This window comes from Rutilus rutilus (assembly GCF_951802725.1).
Source record: "Rutilus rutilus genome assembly, chromosome: 8".
NCBI lineage: Eukaryota > Metazoa > Chordata > Actinopteri > Cypriniformes > Leuciscidae > Rutilus > Rutilus rutilus.
This window is the reverse complement of record NC_140222.1, coordinates 20,488,602-20,500,752: the sequence shown is the minus strand read 5'-3', so window position 1 is coordinate 20,500,752 and position 12,151 is coordinate 20,488,602. Positions and strand designations below refer to the sequence as shown.

The window sequence follows — 12,151 nt, the reverse complement described above, 5'->3', positions numbered from 1 at the left end:
AAACATTCAAAGAAACTCACAAATCACAAGATTTTAGATATGATACAGTAAAGCAGCAAAAGACAACAGCAATAAAGTCTTCATCTGGATGTTCAATCAAAGGGCGTAAAACAACATCATTATAAGGTACGTATAATATGATATCAATATCAATTAAGCTTGATAATATTATATTTATGTTATATTATGAATAATTGTGTCCTTTTAGAGCTTCACTAAACATCTATTTGCAAGTAAATATAAACAGCAAAGGAAACAAAAAATTGTCGCCATTCTGTGTCAACAAACCAGAAAAGAGACTCAACGCGCTAAATACCGGATACTTTAATCACAGGTAGAACAGGTTTCTTAACTGTTAACTGAAAAACTGCCGTCTTTTCAGTCTGTTGCTTTTCAACAATTTGTATTTCTAATCTATTTCTTTCCAGTCAGATTTGTGAAGATTTGCGGAACTGTAATACAATAGGTGTAACTGAAATAGCCAAACCCTGTTAAGCAGAAAGCGGTGTCCTGATTCAGATGAAGTGTTTCAATGAATCACTAGCATTAAATCTAAAATCATCTATAATTCATCTTAACATAGAGCAGAATATTTGCTTAGGCTATGATAAGAGAGCAAGCACAGACAGGCATTGAGATTTGATTTGTGAATGATCATGAATGATCCATCAATGCACTGGTGCGGAGCTTTACAGGCAGCGAGACACAACGCACACAGCAACACTGTATCTTACCGTATTCTGTACATGACGTGCACAGAATGTTGTTGTAGCATAATGTATTTCTTCAGTTTCAACTGTTTTGATAATAATCACATTTTAACTCTCAAAATTATTCATGAAACTGAAATGGTGATACACAAAAGACTCATTTCAACTGTAGTAATACTTACCACTTACACTTGGTGTTGCTTGTTTACGGTTCTTGATGTGCCAGAACACAATCCCTCCAGAAACTGCAATGGCCAGCAATAACGATAAAACTACCACTGGTATAGAATATGAACGGTGACTCTGTTCTGTAATGAACAAACAGAAAACAGTATGTAGTTTACATTAATCCTGCAAGTCTGACTTCAACCTGAGACACAAAACGTACTCGGTTACTAACGTAACCTCTGTTCTCTCTAGAGAGGGAACGAGTATTGCGTAAGCTAGCTTACGCTGCGGGAAAGTCTCCTTTCTCGAGATACTGAAGCCAAAAATTATCCTAATTTTTTAAAACTTGTCAACGCAGTGCGGCAGCCTGCAGACCTAGGGCAAGCGAATCGCGTGCCCATTGGCTGCTCTGCGGCAACTGCAGCAGCCTATGGCTGAGCCTTGCGCGTGACGTCACGTCCAATGAGCGCGCTTGGCGCGCTTAGTGCGTCACAGCCCGTCATTAGGGGTGTGGCTTAGCGTATATAAGCAAGGAACAGAGGCTGCTTCGCTGGTTTCTGTCGCATGAAGCGAAATGAGCTCGTGGCGAGAGCACGGCGGGTTACGCAATACTCGTTCCCTCTCTAGAGAGAACAGAGGTTACGTTAGTAACCGAGTACGTTCTCTTACGAGAGGTTCTCTCGTATTGCGTAAGCTAGCTTACGCTGCGGGAACACCTTTGTCAACGCCGTGCGCGCGCCCAGCATCCTGAATGAATCCCATGGGGAGCCCAGGGAACGCGAAGCGGAGCGGGCCAAGATACCACAGTACACAAGCACATAATATGGGGCAGGGAGCGGCACAGCCGGTCCAACTAACACTTCCATATAGTGTAGCTCAACCAGTAGAGCTAAATCAGCAGCGTAGCCCGCGCACAGACAGTGGGCTGGCTTACGCGAGACTTAGACTGATAGCACTTTGGCCTGCAAAGCGGGAACTTCCAGGTTGTAAAACCTAACAAACGTGGAGGGGGAGGCCCAGCCTGCCGCTGCACAAATGTCATGAATGGGAATCCCACTGGACCACGCCCACGATGAGGCCATGCCTCTGGTGGAGTGTGCCCGAATGCCCAAAGGGCACTGCAGGTTTTTGGATGCGTAAGCAGCTGCGATAGCATCGACTATCCATCTGGACAGGGTGTGTTTCGAGGCGGCGAGACCCTTGGTGCGCCCACCAAACGAAACAAAAAGCTGCTCTGAACGCCTGAAGGCGGCGGAGCGCGAAATATAGCTTCTCAGCGCCCTAACTGGGCAGAGGAGGTGACTATCTGCCTCGCAGCCAGTATTCGGCAGGGCTGAAAGGGAAATGACCTGCGCTCTGAAGGGAGTGCCCAAAATTTTTGGGACGTACCCATGCCTCGGTCTGAGAATAACTTTAGAGTCATTGGGTCCGAACTCGAGGCACGCAGCGTTAGTGGATAACGCGTGAAGGTCTCCCACACGTTTTACTGAAGACAGTGCTATCAGAAAAACGGTTTTGAGCGTGAGGTATTTCATATCCACAGTTTCTAAGGGTTCAAAGGGATGTGCTTTCAGTGCGTCTAAGACCAGTGAAAGATCCCACATAGGAACCGAAGGGGGTCGCGGGGGGTTCATCCTCCTCGCTCCTCTAAGGAAGCGGATGACAAACTCGTTCCTTCCTAATGCGCGGCCCGGCTCTGAAACAGAGAGCGCTGAAATGGCCGCGACATAGACTTTGAGCGTGGAGGGGGACCTGCCCGCGTCCAGTAGCTCTTGAAGGAAGCACAATACTTGCGAGACCCCACATGTCTGTGGATTGAGCCCTCTGGTAGTGCACCATTTGTTAAACACAGACCATTTAGACGTGTAGAGCCGCCTCGTGGAGGGGGCTCTAGATTGTATGATCGTGTTCATCACCCCTTCTGGTAGATCAGCATGTAATTGTTGAGGCTCCACGCATGCAGAGACCAGTGCTCTGGGTGGGGATGCCAAATCGAGCCGCGGGCTTGAGAGAGAAGGTCTCTCCGCACCGGAATCGGCCAAGGGGCTGAGTCTGCCAATTGTATGAGTTCCGGGAACCAAGCTTGGTTCTCCCAGAACGGGGCTATGAGGAGCACTGTGTGGCGCGCTTTCCTGACTCTCTCGATGACCTGAGGCAGCAGAGAGACTGGTGGAAACGCATATAGCGGGCTGCTGGGCCAAGGCTGGGCCAGCGCGTCCTTGCTCTTCGAAAAGAACGCTGGGCAGTGTGCGTTGTCTTTTGACGCAAAGAGGTCGACTTTCGCTCTGCCAAAGCGGCGCCACAGCGACTGGACTGTTTGGGGGTGTAGAGACCACTCCCCAGGGGGAACGTTGTCCCTGGACAGTCTGTCGGGGCCCTCGTTCAGATGGCCAGGCACATGCGATGCTCTCAGAGAGCGCAGAGAGTGCTGAGCCCATACGAGGAGGCGTTCCGTCAGGGCGCAGAGTTGCTTTGATCTTACACCGCCCTGGCGGTTCACATAGGCCACTACTGAAGTGTTGTCCGTGCGGACTAGAACATGGTGACCATGGAGGAAAGGGAGGAAGTGCATGAGCGCTTTCTCGACCGCGAGCATCTCTAGACAGTTTATGTGTAGGAGATTCTCCTGGTCTGACCAGTGGCCAAAGACCGGTCTGCCTTCGAAGAGCGCTCCCCAACCTAGGTTGGACGCGTCTGTTGAGACAACTTTCCGGTGTGAAACCACTCCCATATTCACTCCCGTGTGATACCATTCGGCTGCTAGCCAGGGCTGCAGGGCTGAGACACAGACCTGAGTCACTCTGATTAGCGAGCCGCCGGTCGCCCAGGCTCGATGGGATACGCGCGTTCTCAGCCAGCGTTGAAGCGGGCGCATGCGCAGTAAACCCAGCTGAAGCACTGCTGCAGCTGAGGCCATATGCCCCAGAATGCGCTGAAATGCCTTCAGGGGAACCCGGTTGCCTTCTTTGAAGGATGCAGCGAGGCGCTGGATGCGGCGCGCGCGCTGCTCCGACAATCTGGCCGTCATCGCCACCGAGTCCAGTTCTATTCCGAGAAAGGAAATCGACTGCCGGGGCGAGAGCGAGCTCTTGGTCCAGTTGACCGCTAGACCCAGACCCTCCAGGTGGTCGAGTAGCGCTGTTCTGTGAGACACAAGTTCTGTCTCTGACTGCGCTAGAACGAGCCAATCGTCCAAGTAGTTCAGAATTCGCATTCCCTGACTCCTCAGGGGAGCGAGAGCCGTGTCCATGCATTTCGTAAATGTACGGGGTGCTAAAGACAGGCCGAACGGCAGGACTGTGTATTGATAAGCTCGACCGTCGAAGGCGAATCTCAAAAATGGCCTGTGACGGGGAGTTATCTGGATCTGGAAATACGCGTCTTTCAGATCGAGAGAGATAAACCAGTCTCCTGGGCGAATTTGCGCGAGGATCTGTCTGGTTGTAATCATCCTGAACGGCCGTCTCATGAGAGCCTTGTTCAGATGTCTCAGATCTAAAATAGGTCTTAATGCTCCGTCCTTCTTGGGAACGAGGAAGTAACGGCTGTAAAAGCCTGACTTGCTCAGGGAAGGATGCACCTGTTCTATGGCCCCTTTTCGCAGCAGCTTTGTTATTTCTGCTTGAAGCAGATGTGCTGTTTCCAAACTCACTTTCGTTTCCGTCTGCGCTAGAAAGCGCGGAGGGCGACGAGCAAATTGGAGCGAATAACCGTGTCTTATGGTGTTGAGCACCCATTCTGACGCGCCCTGAATAGCCTCCCATGCTTTTGCATGCATAGCTAGGGGTCGAATGGTCTCTGGGTTCAGATCGCCGCGTTGCGCGGGATGGGGAACCTGTATCAGAGAAGATGGGGCGGCGCGCACGCCGCCGATGCTCGGACACGAGGGCAGAAGAACAGGGCTGGCCGACTGTGCAGAATTTAGTAGCTCGATCTCGGACGATGGAGCGTGAACTGCTGTCAAATAACCCAGGCGCGAGAGCGGCGTGGGGATTATGGTGTCTGAAAGTGGGCGCGCGTGCTCGTGAGCTGGCGCGGGATTTGCACTTATGACACGGCCAGTGTTTGGGGGCTTTATGAGGTTTGCAACCTGTCTGGCAGAGCGGGCAGTGGGCAGGTGTGAGCACAGGGCTGTGGGCACATTTCCTACACTTGATGCTCGAGCGGAAAGTTTCCGCTTTAAGAGATAGCGCTCTGGACGCGTTGCCATGGGAACCTGGTCTGTGTGAGGCAGTGAGCACACGGGAGTGGGCACTTTTTCTACACTTAATACCCCTGCGGCTTGAGCCGTAGCAATTTGAGGTAACTGAGTGACAGAGCGAGCAGCGAGTAGTTGTGAGCACGGGAGTGTGGGCACATTTACTACATTTAGTACTCGAGCGGTGTGAGGCCGCTTTATGAGAGAGCGCTCTGGGCGCGTTACCATGGGGATTGTACTTGTGTGAAGCAGTGAGCACATGGGTGTGGGCACATTTTCTACACTTAAAGCACTTATACTCTTTTTGAGATTTATCTGGGTCGCCGTGAAAACGGCGTTTGTGTGCAGGCGAGCGAGTGTTAATACTGGCTCGTTGGCTGCGGTGTGTGCTGCTGCAGTAGCCTGAACATAGGGGACTGACAGAGCTGTGCGTTTTGATGGCGGTCCGGCCGTAGCGGGACTCAACCATCTTTTCCTCCTTGCGGATGCTAGGAGGACTTCGCGGGCTCGGGCTTCAACGCGATCTTGGGCCGCGGGCCCCGTGGGGGCGGCGGTCTGTGACGGCTGGTCGAGCGCGACCTGGGGCGATTGCCCTGGCGTCGCTGCAAAGCGCTGGGGGGCCTGGAAGAGCGGTGGTTAGAGCTGCGCACAGGAGGCTGAGTTTGAGGGCGGCCTGTGGCTGAGCTCGAACGGCGGGGCAGGAAGAGGTCCATCGCCTGCGACGCCTTTTGTACCTCAGAGAACCGATCCACAATTCCGCTGACCGCAGGGCCAAAGAGGCCGGTGGGCGAGAGTGGTGCATTCAGAAACACAGCGCGCTCTGACTCACTCATGTCCGCGAGTGTCAACCAAAGGTGTCTGTCGATGACGGTGAGCGCGGCCATGGATCTGCCGATGGCTTGAGCAGCGGTCTTGGTAGCGCGCAGCGCGAGATCCGTAGCGCTGCGCAGATCGGTTAAGGCAGACTGATCCGAGCCCTTCTCGTCCAGTTCACGGAGGAGGTCGGCTTGAAGGATCTGGAGAATAGCCATTGAGTGCAGGGCGGAAGCAGCCTGGCCGGAGGCGGCGAAAGCGCGGCCGGCGAGAGCTGAGGTGGTCCTGCAGGCTTTAGACGGCAGGGCAGACTTTGAGCGCCATCTAGTAGACGGCGGGCAAAGGTGCGTTGCCACAGCATCCTCAACGGCGGGGATGCCGTTATAGCCGTTCTCGGCGGCTCCGTCCACCTGGGAGAGAGCCGAGGAGACTGGCGAGCGGAGTCTGGTGGAGAACGGAGCGTTCCAGGACTTAGAGAGCTCGGCGTGGAGCTCAGGCAGGAAGGGTGCTGACCTAGAGGCAGGCGCAGGGCGGCGGCTAGGCAGAAAAAACATTTGAAACAACGCCTCGCGCTCTTTTAGATGCAAGTGTGTCGCGGCGGACACACAAACACACAACACAGAGCAGAAAAGGATATATATGCCGGATGGCGCAGCAGGCAGGGAAGGCTGAAGGCGGCGAGCGGCCGGCGTCCTCAGGCTGAGATCCTCGGCGTGCTGGTCGCTGGATTCGACAGCGGCTTCCTCGGAGATCAGCGATGCGAAGAGCTTCGCTGAAGAGACAGAAATCAGCGAAGCAGCCTCTGTTCCTTGCTTATATACGCTAAGCCACACCCCTAATGACGGGCTGTGACGCACTAAGCGCGCCAAGCGCGCTCATTGGACGTGACGTCACGCGCAAGGCTCAGCCATAGGCTGCTGCAGTTGCCGCAGAGCAGCCAATGGGCACGCGATTCGCCTGCCCTAGGTCTGCAGGCTGCCGCACTGCGTTGACAAGTTTTAAAAAATTAGGATAATTTTTGGCTTCAGTATCTCGAGAAAGGAGACTTTCCCGCAGCGTAAGCTAGCTTACGCAATACGAGAGAACCTCTCGTAAGAGAACAGCAGATCAGGGAGATAATTGAATATATTACACAACTGGAGAAACTCTTAAAAATAGTTTAGCTTGACATGATGCTGACCAGCCTTTGTTCAGAGAGTTTTAACACCAGGGGCCGGCTGCATAAACCGTTAAGACTAGTCTTGCAACAAGTAAGCCCGATTTAAGTCCGATCTGCGGGTGATCCACGCTCGCCAATCTTTAAGTGTGAAATACTAAACGACGCATCAAAAACGATCGCTGGCCTTTGGTGTCAAGTGTCGCGACGAGCAACAGCCAATGATCAGCTTATCACATTACACAAGCCTTTTGTATTTGTAACCGTCGTTGCCAAACCACAATTTTCATCATAAACATGTTTTACTACAACTCTCTCTGTAGCACAGACAATCCCTGCTGCCCACGTGTGCTTATCCATCCTTTCACCCATATTCTTTTTTTTCCTTTTTTTCGAGGTTCTAAACAGATCATTGTGCAAACAACTTGCACCAGCAATTTTGTCCGGCCGTCTATTTTCAAATAGACAACTACTATTTCGCGTCATTTTCCATTCCGAGTGTTTTCGTGACAAAACGTGGTTTGGGGACCGGACAGAGTCGTTGGGTGACAGCTCGTAGTGTGTAACCCCCTGTTGCAGATCATTTACATAGTGTCACGTAGTGTGAACACCACAACAATTTCAAGACTCCAGAGCAAGTCATGCTGTCTAAACAGCACAGCGATCTGCCGACGTTTAAAGTTGTGTAGTGTGAACTAGGCATTTGTCATCAAATTGTTTTCTTTAAGAATGTTCATAACTTTAAGTATGTTAAAATCGTAGATTGGCCTAAATTGATGCCAAAAAGTAAGATTGACTGTCCCTTGACTAACTCCAAGTGCGGGTCATCCAGACACTGTCGTAACATGATATGTTTATGCAACTGGCCCCAGGTGTTTTAAGTATAATGTAAAACCCAATAGGCAAACAAAAGGTACTGTTTAAAAAAATACTTGAATATACTGAAATTGTGTTGAGGTTATAGCTCACAAAGATGAACCTACAAAATATTACAATCAATACAGGTCAGAAGACTGTAATCTCAGCGTTGACGTACCTGCACATGTGTGACAGAGTCGACTGATATCCAGATGTGTGGTCTGGTTGCTGATGGGATTGTAGATCACACAGCTGTAAGTGTTTTTATCCTGATATTCCACCTCCAGAGGTAGAGAGAGACTGATGCTGAGATCAGACACACTGATGCTGGACAATACACTGATTCCTTTGTACCAGGAGAGAGTCACATCACTCACATTCAACACTGAACACACCAGTGAACATCTGGACTCTGATGATCTTGATGAGGATGATGATGATGATGATGATGAAGAACAGTTTGAAGAGTAACTGGAAATGACAAGAATGGGTAGAGGAGCTGGAAAACATGAAAGAACACGAAGTCAAGTCACTTTCATTTATATTGCGCTTTTAACAATATAGATTGTTTCAAAGCAGCTTTACAGTGATAATAGGAAATTAAAGTAACAGAGATTGTTTGGCTTTACAGCAGCTCTAGAATAAAGTTATTGTCCAGCTAAAGTTAGTTTTGATTGATTCACTTCCATTGTAAAGATCATTAGTTTAACTTAGGGCCGCTGACACGACACCGTTTTTCCCGAAAACAGAAAACGTTTAATGTGTTCTGGCCGTTCACTTCACGACAGCAGTGTTTGGTGGCTCGAGAACACAAACTGTGAAATAGGTTCCAAGGTGCAAGTTTTGAAAGATTTTGAAAAACGTTATGAAGGCTTTATATCAGTATTATTATCATAAAATCAATAACAAAAAATAACATGATGCAGATATTTTCTTGCAAGGCTAATAAAAAAGTAACCAAAAATGTGAATTAAAGGCTGCAATTTTGGGCATTTGAATTATCATTTATCATATCAGAAATTATAGCATTTGTGATATGATTCATACAGTTTACTCACCATAGACAGAAACACTGAATCTCTTCAATGAGGTTATTCCACTGATGATGACGGTCAGTTTATAAAGTCCAGTGTGTTCAGATCTGATGTTTCTGATGGTCAGAGATCCAGTTTGATTGTCCATCTGGAGTTTGTCTCTGAATCTTCCATCATTACTGACAAATATAATGTTTATTTGGTCTCTTCTAATGATTTCAGCTATTCGAGTGTTTTGAGGTCCAAACGTCCACAATATCTGATCATCTTTCTGTACTTGAACATCAGTGTTTAGAGTGACAGAATCTCCTTCAGTCACTGACACTGACTTCACTTCATCTGAATCACCAAACACACCTGAAACATAATCAAACAAATTAATATTCTTTGTCATAACAAACAAAATAAATAAATTAGGAAGGCATTAGCCTATGTTTTATTAAATTAATTTGAAAAGTTAAATGGTGTTTCTACCTGAAACCCAAAAAAAAAAAAAAAAAGTTGCATGAAAACGCATTTAGAGAGTAGAAATGTATTTGCATGAGTATTTATACATTTGTTATTGGGCTGTTCCAGTCGTGACCGCGCTTTGCATGAGATTAAATCTGACTTACCATTTGTCATCAGAATGCATAGACAGATGAAAGCAGTGTTTAAAATCATATTCATCAAAAGATGTCCGATCGATTTCTGATAAATAAAGTCCTCATAGCGCGGTTGAAAACGTTTTTTTTCGAATGGATAAACAAAGAACTGTACAAAACTTCGTGTTTCTCTAAATACGGTACTGTCTGTTGCGTGCTCACAGAGGAAGACGATGACGTATGACTCTATCATTGCCTGCAGCAGTAGGCTACAGCGCTTATAGAGATTTATGTGTTAATAAATGTGTAAAATGTGTAAAATGTGTTAACGAATTATTTGTTCTTATTTTAGAACTATTTCATTTCACCATAAAATTCCATTTGTTGAAAAAGCATATTTGTTTATCAAACAATACAGTATCTATAAAATAAAACTTAAAACAGAGCTTCCAACAGCAGCAAATTGACTATTGGCTCTTTTGTTTAGAAAGCGGGACTTACTCCGGGATATCTCACGTTCCTGAGTATGCACTTGTTTATTTAAAGTCCCCATATAGTCAATTGTATGTATATCTTAAAAACTCATCTTTGATAGAACAAATTACATATTTTAAGTTTTTTTTTTTCATGTGAAGAGAATATTTTGTTAATGCCTTAACAGCTTATTAGCCTACTCTACACCCTTGCTAATTTTTGTAAATGGATTCATGAATATACAAATTGTTCCCTACCTCCACTCGATCACACCAGTTCAGATAACCTAATCCACTGGGTCAACTAAACACTACACAATGGAGAGTGGAAATATTGATTTAATTAATAATGTAGCCTACTTGAACCAGAAGCTGATTCAGAAGAAGAAGAGGAAGAGCATATGAAATTTCACATGGGTTGTCTTAAAGCATATTAAAACAACATAAACATATAAACAACAACAAAAAACTCTTTAAAAACATTAAAAAAAAATTGATTAAAAAAAAGATGTAATCAATATTGACACCTCTTTTCACTATTCACACCTCTAGAGATTTTTTGACACATTGGGTTCTGGTTGCCCACTATTTCCTGTTGAGCAATGTACAAACACAAAGTGTTATCTGTGTTCATCAGAATTAACAGTGGTGTGTGATTAATGCTGAATATCATTAAAATAAATGGTTTCCGGCCTGCCCATATTTCCATGCAAACATGGATATCATCATAATGTACAGTTATGATATAAAAAGGAAACATAGAAGGTCAAAATAAGAGGAAAGTGTGCTATTCTGACCCAGGATATCTGTACTCATACTGACACCTGATGTTTTGGAGATCTAGGCTGAGCATGTAATGAATCTTTAACATCATTGATATATTTTGCATGAAACATGACGACATTGATACAACTGACCTGAAAATCTTATATTATGCGGATAAAAAGAGAAAGGTTCAAAACTTTAAAATAAATAATTACATATAGTAACGTTTTCTACTCATACTTGTGTGTAGGTCATGAGCTTGAGAACAGAAGTGGCCAACTGCCCAAATGCAGAAACACCAACCACACACATCCTATAATAGACAAGCTTTCATTAAACTGCTGTGCGTTTACCAAAAACAAAACAAAACCACATGGGTTCAGTGCATGCGAAGACCCCTGTCCTATATAAACCAGACCACAGAAGATCTCGCTCTGACACTGAGTGTGTCACAGTGCATGAAGAGCCTCATGTTGATTCCACTCAGAGTTAAAATAGACCATCTGAGGCCTTGAGCGAGTCACTGCAACTGCAGATTATCCTTATCTCAGTGAAGGAACATGTTTCTCCAGTTGTAAGAGCAATGAACTTTAAATGCATATCGTGGGAATGATTAGAAAAGGTGGAGAGGCAAATCAATCCCTTCAGGAACATTCAAATTTCATTCAGCCCTTGAGAAATCTTCTGTTAAAAAAATGTTTTTTTAGTATCAGCAATTTGATTACAAAATGAAATAATCTAGAGAGAATCAAGCTCAAGGACAGTTACTGCATTTCAGCAGCAAAATTACTGTGTTTTTAGTCTTAACATTACTTCAAAGTTCTCCTGTCATAAACCTCCATTTTCAGGTTGTGAGAAAAGTTGTGAGAATAATATTCAAAACATGGATTAAAATCATTTACTGGATCGCCTGGAGTAAATATTCATGACTATTTACTGTAAATTAAACTCCAAACTGTTAAGTCAGCTTCTGATAATAGCAGGTTACCATGTGGGCTTGTGCATCAACTGCTTAGATGTCAGTTTTTTTTTGTGTGTGTGTGTGTTTTTTTCCATTGACGCTTGGTTATTTGAACTCGACACATTTTGTAGAGTTTTTTTTATTTTTTACACTGCCTTTGTACACCACAACTTTCAAAACGACATAATTATTAACCATTTTATCATGATGAAAAAGCAGTTATCTTTTTTCTCTCTCTGTCTTTCCCGTAATGCATTAGCTTGATAGCAGCTCTTATTTCACTCAGATGATTCTCTAATGCTCTTCACAGACGATCACAGGGCTTCATTACTTCCTGCTGACTGGACTTCTCGTCTCTGAACATGATATGAAGTTCCCCGTTTTTGATTTGAGTTCTCTAAAATCCTAAGTTCGCTAAAATCTTTTCATGA

At 46.0% G+C, this 12,151-nt stretch overlaps 1 protein-coding gene and 1 long non-coding RNA gene across 2 annotated transcripts in view; one reads left to right on the top strand and one right to left on the bottom strand.

Annotated features, from left to right (window-relative positions):
* The window catches only part of LOC311296010 (uncharacterized protein), a 50,564-nt gene that overhangs the window by 9,625 nt on the left and 28,788 nt on the right, over positions 1 to 12,151 (bottom strand). The window contains exons 2-5 of the mRNA XM_084417640.1: positions 8,962 to 9,294; positions 8,082 to 8,402; positions 893 to 1,018; positions 735 to 796 (exon numbers count right to left, since the gene is read on the bottom strand). Of these exons, the coding sequence (XP_084273766.1) occupies positions 735 to 796; positions 893 to 1,018; positions 8,082 to 8,402; positions 8,962 to 9,085 (633 nt within the window). The 5' untranslated portion in view covers positions 9,086 to 9,294. The remainder of the gene's footprint in view (positions 1 to 734; positions 797 to 892; positions 1,019 to 8,081; positions 8,403 to 8,961; positions 9,295 to 12,151) is intronic.
* LOC311296012 overlaps positions 1 to 12,151 on the top strand; it is a 288,024-nt gene that overhangs the window by 267,007 nt on the left and 8,866 nt on the right. The gene's annotated exons all lie outside the window — the stretch shown is intronic.